The 19,556-nt window shown below is 43.2% G+C and overlaps 3 protein-coding genes across 8 annotated transcripts; 1 reads left to right on the top strand and 2 right to left on the bottom strand.

The window, feature by feature from the left end:
* Positions 1-205: 205 nt before the first annotated feature.
* Positions 206-916, bottom strand: LOC133885608 (proteasome subunit alpha type-1-like). The gene has a single exon (XM_062325338.1). The coding sequence runs from the start codon at positions 834-836 to the stop codon at positions 402-404; it is 435 nt and encodes a 144-aa protein (XP_062181322.1). The 5' UTR covers positions 837-916; the 3' UTR covers positions 206-401.
* Positions 917-7,017: 6,101 nt separating this feature from the next.
* LOC133884879 (uncharacterized) lies at positions 7,018-11,728 on the bottom strand. The gene is made up of 10 exons (XM_062324458.1): positions 11,493-11,728; positions 10,764-10,849; positions 10,613-10,690; positions 9,794-9,906; positions 9,646-9,711; positions 9,207-9,308; positions 8,539-9,103; positions 8,169-8,374; positions 7,528-7,691; positions 7,018-7,398 (listed from the first exon to the last, which is right to left on the bottom strand). The coding sequence occupies exons 1-10, from the start codon at positions 11,654-11,656 to the stop codon at positions 7,248-7,250; spliced, it is 1,695 nt and encodes a 564-aa protein (XP_062180442.1). The 5' UTR covers positions 11,657-11,728; the 3' UTR covers positions 7,018-7,247.
* A 589-nt stretch (positions 11,729-12,317) lies between these two features.
* Positions 12,318-18,869, top strand: LOC133885161 (pseudo histidine-containing phosphotransfer protein 5). Of its 6 annotated transcripts, XM_062324824.1 has the most exons (9): positions 12,318-12,449; positions 12,630-12,783; positions 13,780-13,829; positions 14,212-15,768; positions 16,182-16,312; positions 16,410-16,478; positions 17,409-17,480; positions 18,064-18,136; positions 18,387-18,869. In XM_062324824.1, exons 4-9 carry the CDS (start codon positions 15,709-15,711, stop codon positions 18,438-18,440), a joined length of 459 nt encoding a protein of 152 aa, XP_062180808.1. In that variant the 5' UTR covers positions 12,318-12,449; positions 12,630-12,783; positions 13,780-13,829; positions 14,212-15,708; the 3' UTR covers positions 18,441-18,869. The 6 variants fall into 6 exon arrangements, with proteins under 6 accessions (XP_062180808.1, XP_062180807.1, XP_062180810.1 ...); XM_062324823.1 differs by lacking the exon at positions 13,780-13,829; XM_062324826.1 differs by lacking the exons at positions 13,780-13,829; positions 14,212-15,768 and adding an exon at positions 13,375-13,481.
* The last annotated feature ends 687 nt before the right edge of the window (positions 18,870-19,556 follow it).

The raw sequence follows: 19,556 nt of genomic DNA, 5'->3' as shown, positions 1-19,556 counted from the left end.
ATGCAGTTGCCATTGGCTCCAGCTCCAGCACCAGCACAGTACAAAAACTATCCACACAATGCCATGACCACTGCCCACCATGTACCGGTGTACTGTCTACCGCACGCCCGCGCCACCAGTGTACAAGTACATTTTGCCGCGGTGAAAAATGGAATGCCATACGCCATCCACAAGGATAGGGAAAATTAAGCTGGTCCGCGGAACCAAAAGATTTTGTTTGCATCGCATGATATATAATCGGCCCAACTCCAAAACCAGGTAACTGCTGGTCGAAGACATCATCACAGAGTTGGAACATGGAAGAAAGAGTACACAAGAGTCACAACTCAACTTTCTAAAGCAGTCAGTCATTGGGAACTCGGAATTGTGGTGTAAGGCTCGAGATGACAAGTATTGGAGGCCTAGATGTCCATGGGCGCACCATCCGAACCCTGGTCGTCCTCCTGCACGGAGGTCGGCTCAGCGGGCGCCTCCTCGGCGGCCTCCATGGAGTCGATTATTTCTTGGATCCTCGTCGCGCCGATCATCTCGAATGGCTCGACAGTGCCATCGTCCTTTCCGCCGACGATAGCGACAGTGCAGTTGGAGCTGGTAAGTTTCTCGCCTAGCAGCGTTTCCTTTATGGCGGAGAGGGCATCCTTTATGAGCTGCTCCGGCTTGTAGTCGTTGTAGCCCTTGAATCTGCGCTCAAGGAAAGTCTTGGCGGCCTGAGAGCGAGAACCAATAGCAAACGCCTGGTACTCGAAGTAATTCCCACTCGGGCAGTTGTAATAGAGATGAGCTCCAGACTCATCCAGTCCAGCAACAAGGAGTCCAACACCATAAGGCCTCTTCATGACTGCTGCGTGCAAACCTGCAACAGCATTCAAGAAACAAGGTAAACACACTCCCACCTGAAGTGGAAGACAAAACAAAATGCATGGAATAAGAACACATGGATTTCACTAAAGAAAACTCGGGTCTTCGATTGGTTTAAGAGCTATTCAAAATGCTAGGTGGACGAGCACCCTATAGTACTCTGGTCGTTGCGAATAACCCCTAGCAGGACTACAGCCGAAACTCCTTTCTTTTCCTGATCTTTGGTGCAAAAGCAATGCTCCCTTCCGAAATCACCCTTTAGTCTTCCCGAGTGATCAGATACTTGGACGGTAACCAGGTGGCGCGACGAGAGGATGTCATAAACCTGAGCGAAGAGTTCTGCGATCGTGGTCTAATTCGAGCAGCCCGATATCAGCAAAGCATTAGACGCTATCATGATCGCAAGGTGCGGGAGTGGACATTGATCGTAGGCGACCTCGTCCTTAGGCAAATCGAAAATAAAGCAAGTCAGAATAAACTCTCCTCCAAGTGAGAAGGGCCCTAGAAGGTGGTCGATGTTACCCGACCTGATGCAGTTAAGTTAGCCATGAAGGACATTCGTGAATTACATAACTTTAGAACATAGCCCAGTTGCGCAACTTCTATGTTTAGGGTTACTCGAAGATGAGTCTGTTTCTCTATTGTGTAGGATCTTCCATACGAGTGTAGAACATAACTTGTAAGTTTTTTCGATTAAAAAACTAGACTCTTTGTTTTGCAGTATTTCCTGGAAAATAACAATCTCTCATTGGCTTGTAAGTTTTTTTTATTCTAAGACTTGACAGTCTGGTCGGCAGGTTTTTTATTGACCAGGCGGTCGGGGGCTAGAGCAGTTTAGATTATATAGTCATTTTTCTTGTTTCTATGCTGCTAGTTATTTGGCATGTTCGCTCATAAGGCTTGACAACTTGGGTCGGGATTCAAATTGCCACCCGTGCAGTTTCAAGGATATAGGCGGCTGGTGGGGGGGGGGGGGGGGACGACCATGAAGCAACAAGCCCGAACTCGGGTCAAGCGCTAGTCGCCACTGAAGGGCTTGTCGTGCCAAGAGTTATCCTAGGCGCCACAAACTTAACTGGCGAGTGGTAAGAAAATCATTGGTCCCCCTAAATGTAACAAGCACTCAGAATCTACTCGTCACATAAACACAGGGAAAGTTTACATAAAAGCAGGTCCTTGCATTACAAAATAATCACTCGGGTAATGCTCGTCGGTTGTTTCTAATGGTTTTATTCAGTATCTCTAGGATCCAAAGATGCCCCATATGCGGGTCAAATCGGACGTACCAAAGCAGAGACGGAGCCACAGAAAGAAATGACCCTGTAAGGTCTTGAAGCTCCTCTGTGGTCTTCCGTACACCAATGAAACCTTCAGAGATTGCCGGAACAAGGTCTAGGTCAGGGAAGTGCTCGCTGACACAAGCAAAGGCAAGGCAAGCGTTGTAGATTGTGGTCGTAAACAAGTCATCGCTGATGTTCCCTCGCAGCCTCTGCTCGAGCGCACGCGCCTCATCGGAGGACGCCAAGCACCAATCAACATGACTAGTTACGATGTCCCCAGGAGTGAGGCGGATCTAAATGCCGCTGACCCAGAGCAATGAGTCGAAGGGGGTGAATGCATGATTGAGGTGGTCATAGAAACACGCCCACCACTGGTCGTCCTCCCTCATCACTCGCTCCAAGTCTCTCTTCACCGCCAATAGCTCCTCCGACAAGCTGGTCACGGAAACAGATCGCAAACCATATAGGAGTCAGTTGATCGAGCCTCACTTGACTAGCTTGGGACTACACATGGATTAATGGTGGTAGGGCCAACGCACATCAAAGATCGCTTTGCAGACTCGACTGCAAAACTAAGCTTGCACTCGACCGTCGCTTCCAGACTACACTGGTCGTCGGCGTTGTCAATAGGCGTGATCGGGGGCTTGAAGTGAGTAGGAGGAGCGATCAATTCTAGGACTCTACGACCATAGCAGCGACATAAGCTTATCAGAGAAATTAAAAGCTTCATTCATGTATAATACAAGTCTAAATTATAGTTCAAGATTTACTCTTGTTCTACGGCCTCCTTGATGGTCTCCACCTAGAAGATAGACCATACAAAATCTGACGACCCTTGACACTTCGCCTCTAGCCTCTCCATGGCTACAGGACCACCGTTCATTACCCCTTCCTGGATAGTCTTAAGGTTGAAGTGAGAGTCACGACAGTGGTAGCACTTGAGAACATATGCCACCATGGTTTTCGTTGTTGTCGTCATGTCCTTCGAGGTCCCCACCGTCAGGATGCTCGGGAGCTGAGCAAACTTCTCCATCAGGATATGGATGGCGTAGGCCTAGCCCTGAGCAGCCCTATCATCCTTTGGGTCGGCAATGTCCAGTTCGACGCTCCTTAGGGGTCGCCGGATTGCCTTAAAGGCTTCCTCAAGAATACCGTGGGTCTTTCGCTCATCCTCCTTGAGCTGAGAACGTTCAACAGTGAACGCGGTATTTTCGTGTTGAAGCTTGGCATTTTCCCGTTGCAGTAAGTGCCTCGCCTCCTTATCTTTGGCCACCAGCCTCTCTAGCTTGACGCACCCACTCTATGCCGCCTCTCTCTCGGTGATCAGTCTTCGGATGGAGGCAGGAAGGTTGTCAACAAGGAAAGCATGTTAGAAGCTAGAGCGGGCTCCACTATCGACTCCACAGGCGCAGAAGTCATGGCCAATGCTCCCGGCATCGGAGCTACTGGAGGCTGGGGGCTAGATCATCTTGCTGAGGCACTTAAAGAGTTATGATCGGGGCCTATGGTGGAGTTGAGGACCTGTAGCGACTACAGATCATGGAGTCAGAAAAAGAAAGAAAACTTCCAAGGCATCTACACCTAACCAGGAAACTTACCGCATGGGCAGAGAGGTAAGCACGAGCCTCGTCCTCGTGAAGCCGCCGGTGACTGGTGTCCCACGAGTGTGTTTGGACACTTCCACGAAAGCCAGGTCCTCCACTGCTTTCTTCCCCGCTGGCGTAGAGCCTTAGCTAGCAGCAACCTGATAGCCCCGGCTTGGTCGGGGCGACGCTGGCGGGGTGACTCCGGTCGGGACGGATCTGGTCAGAGCGAGCCTGGTCGGGGCGACGGTGGTCGGGGTGACTCCGGTCAGGACGAACCTGGTCAGAGCGAGCCTGGTCGGAGCGGATCTGGTCAGTACAGGCCTAGATGAAGCGTGTCTGGTCAGTGCAGGCCTGGTCAAAACGAGTCTGGTCAGGGCAAGGTTGGTCAACCCTCTGCTGAACGGCACCGCTCGCAGGGCCTCCACTGGTGGTTGATAGCCATCTCCATGCATCTTGATCATCACCGCGACCAGATTGACTGCCGACTAGAGCGGTACTAGGCGATGGAGGGGTTAGGAGAGCGTCCAAGTTAATTTCCTAGATGACCCCCATGACCTCATCAATCACTGGGCTCAGGACGTCGATCTCAAGGAGACCCTGCAGCGACGCTAACCATGAAACCCTCACCCAGGAGAAGGCTTGAAGGTAAAAATCTAAGAAAATGCTAAACATAATAGTCTGATTTGAACCCTCTTCAACGAAGGGAGATCACAGAGCGGAGGGGCATCGCGCGGAGGGCCATCTTTCCCGGGGGGTTGTCACCATTAGGAATTTGACCCGCGAGTCAATGGTCTTGTCAGGAAGATCTGGATAATAAGTTTACTTAAGGTGTCACACAATCGACAACAAGAGATAAGGAAGCAGTGGCGGGGTTACCTGCGAAACTCTGGGGTGTCATCTCGCCTCCGGTGTACTAATATGCTGGATGCGCTCTCCTCCGTAAAGGGCACAACCAGCGCTTGATGAAATCACGGACAACGTCTGATCCCATCTGCCTAGCCTTCCTAAGTTGTTTAACCCGTTTGGCGAGGTTCATCAGCTCTAGAGTTGTCGTGGGGGTGTTCCCCTAGTTCTCTATGACCTATGCTTGTTTGCTCGACACGCGCATGGTCTCAAAAGAGTCTTCCGTCGTGAGGTAGAACCAATCCTCTCTCTAGCCTAACCACGACGAAGGTAGGATCCTGTGATGTCGTCACGAAGATGAAACCCACAACTTTCAGTGGCTGGCCCAGTTTGTAACCTGGCCGTATAGAAAAACTTAAAGAGATAAGGCATGGATCGACCTGATAAATTTCTTGCACATATGGGCAAAGACGCTCAGCATGATAATAGAATTAGGGTTGAGGTGGAGGTGATAGATCTTGTAGAAGGAAATAATGGTGATGAAGAACTCAGAGAAGAGCAGCACGAGGCTGACCAAGAAAAAGAAAACAAACATCACGATGTCCCCCTAACGAGGGGCCGACACGCTCTCGCCAGCGCAGTACCCCAAGGATAGGTGGCGAGGGAGCTAGTGGTTGTCGTGCATTTGCTTCATCCTCGCCACATTGCACTTGAATTTGAGGAAATTTGGCTCGTTGCCGGTGTGCAGCGCCAATGTGGGTGCAAGAACAGGGATAGAGAAGAAGGACTTTGAGCGCAAAGGCTTGGAGGCTGTGAGGGGTGACGAAAGGATTCATGGGGAACATTTGGCTTTCCAATTTATAGGGTTGGCGCAATATCCCAACCGTCGCAATGTCCATTCGGTTCAAACTTCAAAAGGCCGCATGTGGGGAATTGAAATTCTCTCAGGTCCAATGGCATTTAATGTTTCTCTCCCATTCACATTTTTCTCTCCCCCACGATTTCTCTCTCTGTCCGAACGTTTAACCTCCCCTCAGGATGAGGTTTCCTGAGTAGACCACAAAAGCGGGTCACGTCGATGACCAATCCCTGAGCAGACTTATGTTTACACGGGGCCAATGTGATTCGATCAGGTCCAACCACGGTCGAATGGTGTCCGACGACCTTAAAACCAGGCGTGAACCACTCAGTCCACCCCATCCGCGATGGAGCTTGAGGCTACTATTGATGTAAAGAATAAGAGAGTCTCATATCGAAGGGCCCACATCGACAAATGCCAAGTGGTAGTTGATATTTCCAAAACCAAGGCCCCACCGCGTGACCAGGCAGGGCTCACGTGACCAAACCCCTAATCGCAGATGGAAACCCCGTGACCAGCCCTTGCTGGTCATAGAGTAGGTACACAACTAACCAATCTAATCGCATTTGATGTCATACACTCATGTGTTTTTCTTCCCCAGACACCCTTTCTACAAACGAAATCGTGAGCCGACACAGAGATGGAGTGACCCGTTCCATAGCATTAAATACTACAAGGCAAGCTGGCATGATAACGTTTTGGTGGATGTGACAGGACATGCAAGACATGTCCACTCCCTGTAATGATGACATATGATTAGTTGTTTTCGTTAGGCATATATATATATATATATATAGGACACCTATTCTATACTCCTAGGAGTATGTACTCCCACATGCAATATACCACCTAAACAAACACTTTATACTCTTTTATCATTTTTAGTATACTCTAATACTAATTCTAAGATACTCCAATATGAGTTGTATGAAAAAAAATTCAATGTTAGCCTTTCATTTTTGCTATATACTCTTTTTTATACATAAAAGAAGTATATACGCAAATTAAGATAAAAATCATGGAATTTCATAAAAATTTTCGTGGGATTTGTATTGTAGTATCTTATAATTACTAATGAAGTATATTTAAAGTGATAAAGAAGTATAACACACGTGTAAAAATGGTATATAAGAGGTGGGAGTACATACACCCAGGAGTACATACTAGTTTTCCTCTCTCTCTCTCTCTATATATATATATAAGCAAATTGTGTCAAATACAACGATTGCCTATGCCTAACGAAAACAACTAATCATATATATATATCATCTACTATACAAATAGGAAATGACCGAACTTGTAAAAGGGACACTCTGGATAAATTCATTCAACTCATAAAAAATACACAATATATATGACTGTTATCCCATAAGAGATCTAAAACTAGATGAACCCTAGTGTTCTTAAATTCCTTCGACACACGTACCAACAGCTAAGGGAAACATTGATCACGCTCTATCATCTGATATACCCAAATATATTATCAGAAATTAACTCTCAAACACCTATAAGAAGCACCAGCTGCGCTGCATAGGGCAAGACAAGAATTCAAGCACAGACTGAAACGAGTCTACTCTGAAAAGCCACAGGGTGCAAATTATGAAAGTGATTTTTCTTTAAGGAAAAAAGGATTCTGCAATACAACACACCTGAGACTGATTATTTCTGCCACTATTTAATTATACCAGGAGATAAAAGGCAGGTACTGTGGGGCGTATGGACCGGTGATGAAGGGAAGACGCACAGAGGGATCAACAAGTCATACATAGTTTAGTAGTTCACTACTACTATAGTCTGTGTATACATGGAGGCTTTGGAGCATCACTCGTTCTGATCTACCTGTGCATCATCTGCGATCTGTGAGCTGCGGATCCCCCAAAAGGATTTCGGTCGCAGATTTTTCTTCGTGGCTTTGAATAGCCAGCCTATGTGGGACTCGCAGGCCGAGCATGATGCAATCGTCCACGAGTACCTGCACAGTGAGAAAACGAGCTTACTAAAGTTCCAAGAGGTATTGTCTGACTTGATTTCAGAGTCGAAGATTGTATTACACAAACTGAGACTAAAAAAAGAACAGAGGACACTAGAGATAAGCTCATACCCTGGAAACCAGCTGTGAACCTTTGAAGGATTGCCAACGAGAGCGAGCCCAGTTGCATTGCTGACTGTTATCGTCTCATGGACACAACCATAAGGGTTGACATAGGCACCGAGAGGCCCATCAGTAGACATCACCACCATGTCACTGCGTTTTGCTATAAGAGACTGCAGTAAAAATAAATGTGTCAGCGCACTGAAGTAAGAAAAATAATCTTGAAATTCCTCGATTTAGCTCTTGCATTTTACTCTGGCGTATAGCAATGGCCAACATTTGCCATATGAACTATCAACAAGCTTGATTTTCCCATTAATGCCACTACTTATTATGCAGCTGCAGCATGCCACATCAACCAATGAGAACCCGATTATCTGGATGCAACTGTCACTCTTATCATGCAACAGCAAACAATGAGGCTTATAGTGTCTGTCTGCAATTATAACGCAGACCTTACAGCGAATAGGAAAAGGGGCCTACAGAGCTAATCTAAAACGGTCATAGAAAGAAAACAATGATGCTGTGATACCAATTGACTGTAGAAAATCCTTTTCTTATGAAAAATAATAAGCAAATCCTACCAAAAGGCTCATTAGTTCGGATCAGAAACTTAATGAAATAGCACTTCCAAATACAGTAGGTTATACCTGGCAGTTTCTGCATTTAATAAGATTAAAGGCCTTAAGAAGTTGAATTTCCTTCTGTAGGCGATACGAAATTCCATCAATCTCCAGCAGTTTTTGTCTCACAAATTCTGAGACAGGAAGTTTGCTTCCAATGTGAAATGACAAAATGTCTGGCTTTCTTACATGATCATCCATGGTTGGGTTTGCAATTATCTGTCTCCATAAATCTGCAACAAAGGGGATAGAGTAAGAAAAATAATATCCCAAACATCCCAAGAGTGCCTAAGGCTGTTTGCACTTAGTTTAGAATCGTAAGGACAAAATTATCATCTTTCGGATCTAAAAACAAAATATGAAACAGCAGTTTGATGACATAGAAACACTTATCTACCTGCAGCCCTACGAGCAAGTGTATATGAGTCATACATTTCATAAGCCCACCGAGGCCAAAATGATAATGGTGCCTGAAAAGCCTGCTTTGAGTAACCAGCAGCCTGGTACTGCCGCCGCAACTTAGTATCTCTTGTTCTTGCTGTTGGCAAGGATTCAAGAGATGTCAAGTCAAGACCATCCTCATTGCCCATGTTGGTATTTTTGTCTGACTGACCTGATGTGCCACTTCCCTTCACATGTTTTAACTTCCGTCTCCAAAACTGCTCGTGCATGAAATCTCCATCTTCATCTGAGGATTTAATCGAGTCACTTGACAGTGAACCTAGATGGCACATCCTTGTATCCATTGATGAATGATTGCTTGTATTACTTTGAGGTGATGGAGTATCACATTCTGGTTCTGAATCCATATGATCCTGTTGTTTGATTGGAGACATATCCAAACTGATAATGGGTGAACAAGTGTGTGGCTTGAAGCTATTACATGCAGCTAGCTGTGCAAATGCATCCCTTGGAGTTCTCAAAGGAGTATCCTCTTCAATGATTTGGACTTCACCCCATACCTATGACAAAAGTTAAATAAAATGGAGCTATGTTCTGTGCTACTTCAAATTCAAAAGCATATAGAACAAGCTACTCTGAGATAATGGCTAATATTGGACTTACCACCCGATCAACATCAATCCAATGCCTCCTCAGACGAAATCGTTGCTGACCACGGGCAACAACATTTAATGAACCATCATCCAACCTTCCAAGTTGACGTATCTATTAAAGCGAACAGAAAATATCAGCTGAGCTGGCCAGGTTCAGAAGAACTAGATGTAACTTGTGATGTTGATTGTTATCTAAATTACAATGAAACCCAGAAAAAAAAACGCATACTACCATGTTAGTATCCATATGATACTAAGGGGTTATCTTGAAATTTTATGTACTTTACAGATTAAGAATATTTTGCCTGCAGACACATAATTGAGACATGACTGCATATATGTTCGTCATGGTTCTCCAAAAATATCCAAGCACGTGGAAGACTGGTGAACAATTCCTAACTGGTCTGCAAAATGCAACAGGAAGCATAACAGAAACAAGTCTACAAGACCTCTGCTGTTGTTCCAACCGAAGCGGTAGTATAATGTCGATGATTTGGGTGTCGATACATGAGAACCTGGAACATTGGATCGTAATCATTAAAAACACATAATCCACAAGTAAAAGTAGCATCTGAATTCAACATGATTGGCACGCACCACACCAATTGTGCATGGAGCGTCGACCTGTTTCAAAGCTTTGTCAATAGCAACTACTAATCTAGACTGAATTACTCTCAGAGGAAGGGTAGCTCCTGGAAACAGAACAACACCTGCAGAAGGAAAATGTGGCACTGTTACATTTAATAATCTACAACAAAGTATCATGTTATTTTTACATTATGTATGCAGTCTGTTAATGTATACTTATGAATAAGTCAAGTGAATGGCAGTCAGGGATGCGTGTCTAATCTACACTGCATTTGGCTTTTGCAGCTAGGAAGTGATTTTTCAGAGAGTTGATATAGAGCATCGATACCAGGATCCCACAGGACTGGAATTGCAAGTGATCAACTTATAGGATTCTTTAACAGGAACTTGCAGGCTATCAATAATGAATTTGACTCGTATAATCACAGTAAATTATCAATTCTCAAGAGAAAACGCAAATCCTTCTGAGATGCCTATTAAGCTTCATCCCAAGCAAGTAGATGTGCACCCTTTTATTTTTGATTTATCAATAAATTAGTGACATAACAATAACACTTTCAACAATTAAGCTCCTTTGAAATGCATATATTACGAAACTATACAAATTTCTTACTCCTTGCTAACAGTACCAACAGCAATGGCAAAAAAACATTTCGTATCCAATTTGTATAAAAATACTCCAAAAGGGACAAAGAAAGTCAGAACTCAGAATAACAGATAAACAAAATCTGCTAAAGAATCGCATGATGAAATTCGATCTTCAAGGTTGAGAACATAATCGAAAGAACGAATATAGAAGAGCGATTACCCGAAAACAACATATATTACCTTGAAGATAGAAAATTGGTAAGTTCAGGATTGCACCACCATCCAAGAGTGAAACTCTACCCCGTGTATCATCAACCTCTGAGTGATACATAATGAAAATTTTACACTTTGAAAACAGTGTCATAAGATATATTGATACAAGGATCTTTACCACCAAGATAGGTGTGCAGTGAGGCTAGAGATGTATTGAATGTGAAAGGTCGGGAGGTGCTAGCAACTGCATCCCCATCGTTATCTCTGATACATAGAAAATCAGGAACGGAATGGTTACAAATATCTCAGAAATCCAAAGAAAACAAAATATTGAAAAGCCTGCAGGTAATCTTCAAAGGCAGCTAATCTGTCTATACTAATGAAGTGAATCAACAAAAATTAAAACGCTGAGCTCTGCAATCCTTCACCAGTCACCACACTTGATCAGGAACCGCAGTTGTAACACAGCACAAGCACCACTAACAGGAATAGTTACAAAGAATTAAGAGTTCAGCACATCCGAACTGAATTTCGGTCAAGGATGCCAATCGACCCTTCCCCCGGCTTTCCAGAGTTGTTATTCCTTTTCCAGAAATCCCCAAATCCCCCGCAATAGACAGATAACTTCAAGGGCAAAACTGGGGCATTAAGCACCCATATATAAGCTAAACGCTCTCCAGCCACATCCACGAAATCCTCATCATCAAATGCATGGGCAGATTAATCGCCACTAATTAGCACCTCTGGTAGAATCAACTACAGTACAAATGTGCAGTACCATCCGTACAACAGGCACACCGCAGCGAGGTTATCACTGGGGAACCCTATCTAGGAACAACAAGGTAACAAAAAACATACGGAGATAGGTTTGTGCCGTAGGCCCTAGCCTTGTGGGTCTGTGAGTCACCTGAGGAAGGCTTCGACGGAGTCGTCCTCGTCGTCGTCGCCGCCCTCCTCATCCTCCTCGTCATCGTCGTCGACCACCTCGACGTTCAGCTCCTCCGCGTCGAGCTGCAGGATCTCCTCCATCAGTCGCCGCTCCCGCGCCGGGATCCCGTTCCAGTCCGCCATCACGCCCGCCTGTGCCGGTGACGGAGACACCACACCTAAAACGCAAGCGAGATTTGGATTCTTCAGCTCGGTTCGTCCCCTCAACTTTCTATTTGGGCCGTGCCGCGGTCCATCTTTCTCTAGACACTTCCCGACGCCACGGCCCATCGTTCTCTAGACCCGTCACGAGTTTTATATTTCGAATTCTCTCCAAAAAAAGTTTTATACTTCGAAAATCAAAAAATTATAAACATAGATGTCTATATGAAAAAAAATATAGGAATAAACTACATCGATAAGTTAAAAATAAAAAATAATACTTTACATTAAAATAATATCAAATTGTCATAAAAATTCTAAAAAAATTAGTAGTGTAGAAGATATTATGATCTAATTTTTAAAAAATAGACAAAAATATGATCCATGCAGTGAGAAAAAAGATAATTTTTATTGTGTATAATAAAATTTATCTTTTTCTTATTATAAAAGTAATTGTTTAAGTTGAATTTTTTTGAAAAACTATATTATAACATCTTCTACACTATAATTTTTAAAAAATCATAATAATTTTAATAGCATTTTAAATTTATAAGCATTATAATAATGTTTTTTATTTTTTTATAAACCCATCGTGTTGTCATAGCGACCCTTCGCGACGCTGCGGCCCACGCGTATACGGCCCAATCATAACTAGTCCTTATCCTAACGCCCAGTTGCGCGGCCCACCTGGTCCGTACACACTCCGCCGCGACGCATCCGTGATCCGCCGCGTCCACCCGCCGCCGTGGAGCCGGCGTGCCAACCCCTCAAGACGGTAACTATTCCCGCGCTCACTTCTCCATCTCCTGTTTGCATATCTTCGTTCCTCTGGCAGGAAGCACGCTCGCCGGTACTCCTAATCCGGACGTAGCGATTAGTTCGAGTATTTGTGTGATTTTTTTGGGACTTTACGATGCTATATTGCGTCTACGCTGATTCGTATTGAACTGAACAGGAAATGGATTGATTGCTCGGCGAATCGGGAACCTATCATGTGTCGCTTTTGTAGGCGTCACTGCAGCTTTGCCCCCAATTTGGATGTCACTTGGGGGAGAATCGGTTGCTGTGTGCCATCACATCAGCCAACGAATCAAGATATCTAAACAGAGGTAGTGTATCCAGTCGGCATGCATTGCCCAGTGCCCGTATGACAAGGATTGCTCAACTTGGGTATTCGTTTATGTTTTCCAATTAATAGATCTCGTTGAGCTAGTTTTGCGATCTCGTTAGAAGCACGTTGTATGCACCACTGAGTATGGGCTGAGCTTTGCGTGCTATGCGCTTTGATGTGGTGTTTGGACTCCCATGGTCCCGAGTTCCAATTATGGGGAAATAACTGGAGCAATACAATTGCACAAAGTCTTCAATTGCCTAACCAGACTATCAGTTTAGTTTTGCTGATGATGCGGTGATACCTGGATGTCGACCGCACGCCAATTATTGGTGCGTGCAGATTCAGTTTGTTCTTTAGGATTGAAACTATAATTTCAAAAGCAACTGAACTTATATATACAAAAGAAAAAGGAAGGATCTTCCTAGGGCAAAACAAATTAGAGTTTGTTGGAGGGTAGTGTCAGGTGTCAGTTATATAAAGCTTATGTCGTGCTAAGTGATGGTTGTTTCAGTTGGGGGAAGCTGCGCCTGTGGTTGCTAACTTGCTATGAAGGGCGTGCTGATTGCTGAATACCTATTCTTTTCAGCTGACACAAGCCATTGGTATAGATAAACTTGGTACACGCAAGAGGATATGCATGCCATGTATACGGTGCATCTTTAGGCCACGATTGGAGAATCTCATCATATGACGGTGGTCCACTATCTATGATATGCTGTTTGTTGGATGTGTCAATTAACATCTGAGACGAAGGGTGTAACACTTCAAGAAATGCCAAAGCTTCCAGGAAAATCATTCTCTTACAATTTTCAGAAAGCACGAAAACAAAACTGAGCCTTGTTTTAATGAACAGTGGGTAGCAAGCAGTTACCCCATGATGTCCATTGTTTCTTGCATAATACAAATACCATGAGACTTCATCATTTGATTATGATTAGTCATGTCAGATCACACCACTGGTGCTATGTTTATATTCTCCTTTTCTATATAGCATATCAAGCAAGCAGTGCTGGCATGGCATTATATTTCATGTATTACTAGGTAAGAATTCACTTCTTTAGTTACAACTGTATGTGTCATAATGAGTTTGATTCTGTTGTTGTATTTGTTTAGAAATGCATCAGGTGAACTATGCATTTGTCACATTTTCTTGGGAGATATTTCATTGCCTTCTGTATGTTGAGGTCGGTACACTCTTTCACGAGTATGTTGTCATGAGAATGTTCCATAGATAAAGGGAAAGCGATGCCTCTGTAACGATGAATAGTGAAACCATGCTATCACATCTTTATATAAATACATGCAGCATTCAGGGACGGTGGCAACTGCATAACTTTCATGTAGACAATATTTGTCCATTCATTTCATCATTCATTGTCATGGCAGTTTGATCTGACTAGAATTTGCTTTTTGATCCATTCAGTCAATAGGCTTTCTGGTTGTTTCACTCCACGTCAGATTCTCTTATCAAGATGTGATGCTGACTGAAGGGGTGAATGGCACTCACCGGACCAATCATTGAATGGATATATTTTACCCCTTTTGCCAAAGGTTTCTAGTTTGCCACGTGGTTCAATGATTTGAGAGGGTTATTGTTTTCTGAAAGGAACTATTAAAATTGTTTTCTTTGTCCACCTTTTTTCTTGTCTAAAGTAGGCATCTCGTAGTTATATTCTAATTCTCCATCGTTCTCTTTGATTTCACCACCACATTATGCTTGAACTTTGAGGGGCAAAAACATAAAGTCTCCTTGTACCCTTCCCCTTATGTCAGACAACATTCATTCCCGCAATGTGTCGCCCTACAAATGTTGGGACAATTCATATATTTAGATTCAACATATATCCTTTGAGTGTAAAAAGACAGTCATCAGATGAAGCATGATACTGGATGAATTAGTTTTTGTGATCATTGTTTTGATTTTGCAAACTTGTAACAGACTCTTAATCTTAGCCACATGATTTTCTGTAAAAAGTTGCTCCCCTCACCACTGAAGGAAACTGCTGTTCTGTTTTGCCATCCCAGAATGGTCATTTGTGTCTGCTTTTCTTATCTGAGTTTAATGGTGTCAATTCTTGGAAGATCTATACAGAAGTTTTTTCATGTATGCTTTTATCAAGTTATGTGATAGATTCAGGTTTTATCATTTATGCCCCTGGAATGGGCTGCTTAACTAAATTAAGGAACTTTCCAGTTTAGATACTTCCATTGGATTATTCCACACTCAACTAATTATTTCTGAAATAGTTCATTTGTTTTTCTTTTGATGTTGAGCAAAAGAAACACCTTTATGTTATACTCTGGGCCTGCTATATTCCTTGATACCTTTTCTGTATCATGAGGAAGAACGTCAGCTCATAAACAGCAGAGTTTGTTAAGTTGACGTGGAAAAGAAAATTTGTCCTTGAGCCATTAACATGTTGTAAATATTTATATTTTCACGGGGAAGTAATAGCAGTTTACCAATTTATCATCACAAGTAATCATAAACATTGATTGGGAAATTTGTATATGGACATTGTGCAAAGTAAAACAAAATACTGGAGGTAGTAATCGATCTGCGTAGTTCAAAGAAGAGTAGCTATGGTTTCTGCTGGCCAAATGCGCAACAAATACACCTCAAAAGGAGCATCAGAATCGCAGCTGTTCAAGTCATTGTCCTAAATGTGGATAGATGTTGCACACCTTGGCAATAAAATCACTTGTGTGCATGGCATGCTAATATTCGCCTTTCATACTTTAAAATATCTTCAATTTCACTTATGTTGGAGGATAGCAACAGCCTCCACAGCTATATAAATGAACCTCGTGTACAACTTTTCACAGCCAAAGTGATCAATCAGTTGCATATTCATTTTTTGTCTACTCCTACCTTCAAGGCATTCATTTTGCCTCTATTTCCATCATTCATTACTTATAAATGGAGTATGCTAATTTGCAACGCCAGGCAGCATCCTTGAAAAAGAGCCTCTTCGATCAGGCTTGTGTTCTATTCTTCTCAATCATACATGTCCTGTTTGTTCAAGAAGTATTCCAGTATTGGTACCAATATATCCCATATACCACGGGAAAAACTCACTTTCTGAGGCCACGCAACTCTAATTCTCTGTCCTTCCTGTCTGGAGTTTTGCATGGCATGTTCTATTCAGCATTTATCTAGGAGTAGAACAGATTGTTTTTTTTTCTGCAGATCATGTTGCAGTCATTTCATATTAGTTACCATGACAAGGATCACTGCTGAATGCAAACATTGGCACAAATCTAAGAAGAACCTTCCCTTGGCAAACTAATGCTAAAATCTACATTACCGTTTTGGAAATCTCATTTTCCTATTTACCTTACTCCAATCTGTGCTGATAAAATATATGCTGATTTATTATATTGTGGTGACAGGGATACTTGGATGAGCAATTTTGTCAGGTTGAGGACTTGCAGGATGAAGCAAGTCCTAATTTTGCAGAAGAAGTTGTTTCCTTGTTCCTCAAGGACTCAACTAGACTAATGACAAATATTGAGCAAACTATGTAAGTATTAGCAATGCCATGGACTACGGTGACTATATTCTCTTTTCACATTCAGCTGTATCAATTTTTGTTGGTAATATCTAACAACACTGTGCAGGGAGAAGTATCCAAGAGATTTCAATAGATGGGATGCACACATGCAGCAATTAAAAGGAAGCTGTTCTAGGTAGCTCCATATAGTTTCTTCTGAACATCTTTGTTTGGCTACATATGATCTGTGCCAATGTGACAGAATTATTGGTGATGGACTTCTAGAAGCTGTTTGATTTTTTCCCTTTTAGGCAAGTTCAAGATATGTGTTGGTATTTGGTAACCTATTTGGTGGGGGAGAAAAATCCTGCTTTTGTCAACAACTTCCCAACTTAATTTAGACAAAAACATTGCCAAGTGAAGGAGAGCCACAAATGGCCAAGGTCGTTTTCATGGGTGAAAATGATAGTTGAGGTTTTGTACTGTTCTTCATATGTTACTAACTTTCAAATATGCACAAGTACACAACAAATTTAAGATCGGACCTAATTTATTTTGCCAAAAAATTGACACGAAAGACAAAACTGAAAATACTTCCCTTAAAGGGAGAAAGTCAAATTGGATTCTAGCTCGGCTTAGTTGTTCTGCCCTCCTATATAACCAGGATAGGCAAATAACTAGACAACTATTTAACTATTGGTTTCATAAGCTACTGGAATCTGGTGTACCTGAACACTGCCCTTTTCTTGGGTGTGCATCCTCACCTTCTGGAAACAATGGCTAGCAGCTACTTATCTCGTTTGCTTGGACTGCTTCATCATTTTTAGTTTATTTGAAATGCATCTCTTGACTGCCTTGCTAAATGTGCAAGCATATTTTGTTGTTGACAAGACCTGCTAACGCAAAGACTTATTGGTTTGATCAGTCCACTGCTAAATATGTACGTCCATGCCAACTGAAATTTCTGTGCATGCAGATATCAACGTTGGATCGAAGGAATACATAACATGATATTGCTCTTATAGCTTATTTCACATGATATAAGGACATTCTGAGATGTGTTTATATTGTAACACCTTTATGTGTTTATGGTTTATCCATGCTTACGTAACACAACTGGTCACAGCATTGGTGCTTCTAGGATGAAGAACGAGTGCACATCGTTCAGGAACAACTGTGGAGACGAGAATGCTGAAGGGTATGTCCGTCCCTCCCTCCCTCAGTTCGCATGGTGTTTTTTTTATCTACTAAACACTTGAATTGGGACCAATATTGCATGGTTGTGTGGTCCAGTACTATAATGACTACAAACCCTTAAAATAAAACAAATACTGCGATGACTACACTAGCCAAATGTGTGGATTTTGCACTATGATTTTTTTGATAATTCAATTTGTGACCGGACTGTGAGTCTCAAGATGACTACACAAGATATATGTCTCTCGCTCTTAAAGAAGAAAAAGGCATGGTAAAGGTACTTTAGTTCCCATTGATTTTCGCGTACCCATGGGCACTTCGCAGAAAGCACCAAGACGACCAATGCCATTATGCCACCTTGTTGGAGTTAGCATGGCTTGGCCAAGGCATGTGGAACTGTATTAGCCACACATGCTCTGGTGTTAGGCTGGCAGTTAACTCCAATTGGATTGGCACTACCATGTCTTGTCTATCGATCATTTCACGGGCTAGTTATTTTTTTCCTTCAGGGACAGGCTATTAACATTTTTATTGTTCATTACTTACTATTCATTCCTCATACATCTGCTTTCTTCATTGCGCAGTTGCATGAGATCTTTCCAAAAAGTGAAGCGGGAGCATGCTGTCCTCAGGCAGAAGCTGGAATCCTACTTCCAGGTAATCTTTGTCAACCATCTTCATACTCTGCTACTGAGAACCAGTCATCACCGAAAACCTAGTGTAGCTCGGGTGGCTTGGTGCGAGGCTGTTCGCCCAGCCCGTCTGGGTTCAATCCCTGGGGTCGCAACCTAGAAGTTTCATTTCCACGGAAGGGTTTCCCTTTCCGTATTCCCTTCAAAAAAAAAAAGAACCAGTCATCACCTTGCTTACCTCATCGCATGCGCTAACATAACATGCCCGTGTGCAGCTGCTGCGACAAGCCGGTCCTGCTGGGACTGCAACCAGGCCTGGGGCCGTGTAAGCAACTGGCTGTTGGCATTCAGGGCTGGTGCGCCACTACGGGATTGTTGCCGACTAGCAGTAAAGATCGCCCAGGAATAAGACGTATGTTCCGTTTGTGACACCGGAATTTTACCGTATCCTGTATTCCAGAAAGGCTCGCTCGTAAGCTGGTCTTGCCGACTAGTCTATTGGCGTCCTACGGTGATATGCTCTGGTGGACGTGATATGTGTCTGCTTCTGTATATGATCGAATAAATTCGATGAAGCTTGCAAGCTTGCATCATGGCATGCACCCTTGTCCCGTCCATGCTGTCATCCAGATTGGGATGGGTTGATGTGCAGCTACTCAAAACTGTCGGTAACATTGAGGTCTCATGGACATCGCTGAATTAACAAGGTCTGTCATGGGCAAGAATGAGCTAATAACTAGAGCACATATATTCTCGTTTCTCAGCCTGATTGCGAAGTCGCAACTACTTAGAAATGTTGTGAATGTTACAGTGTTTTCCACGCAAAACAGCTGAACCGCAGCACACACTTCACAAGTTCACATACTGGAAGTGGAACGCGTTGGCTTCAGCACGGCCGGCTTCAAAAAAGAAGTTCAAATGTAACAAGAAGTAGGGACGGCAACAGGCACCATGTCCGCGGGTAGAGGCTATCCAAATTCATGTCCGTAAGCTAAATCTTGAACCCATATTTGTGCTTGTCATCCACTATAGGTAAGAAATGTCACATGTGCCCATCGTCCATGGGCATACCCGCCCACCCACGAGGACTACACAACCTAGCATGACTAGATTTTTTTCTGAAAAATTATAAAAACCCACTTAATGACATTCGGTTTTCATTTACCCACTCAAAAGAACTTATAATTCAGTCTTACACCTATAAATTTGAAGTGTTTTTCAAATATATGTCGCTTTGACCGTCACACGTGTGCGCCACATGGTTGTAGATCGTGTTGCATGGACTCCATCGTCTCGTCTAGCGTAGTGAATGTGCGGCTTGGCTCCTCTCCATAGCTCTCCACAGCTTGGCTCCCCTGCATCGTGCTCCCCTCCCAAGCTTGTCGCTCATCCACCTAATTGAAAGTATATCTAGGCTCTCTAAGTGGGTTTTAGATAATTGATGA

This window comes from Phragmites australis, chromosome 11, assembly GCF_958298935.1.
Source record: "Phragmites australis chromosome 11, lpPhrAust1.1, whole genome shotgun sequence".
Lineage (NCBI taxonomy): Eukaryota > Viridiplantae > Streptophyta > Magnoliopsida > Poales > Poaceae > Phragmites > Phragmites australis.
The sequence above is the reverse complement of the archived record's forward strand: the minus strand, read 5'-3'. Positions and strand labels throughout refer to the sequence as shown.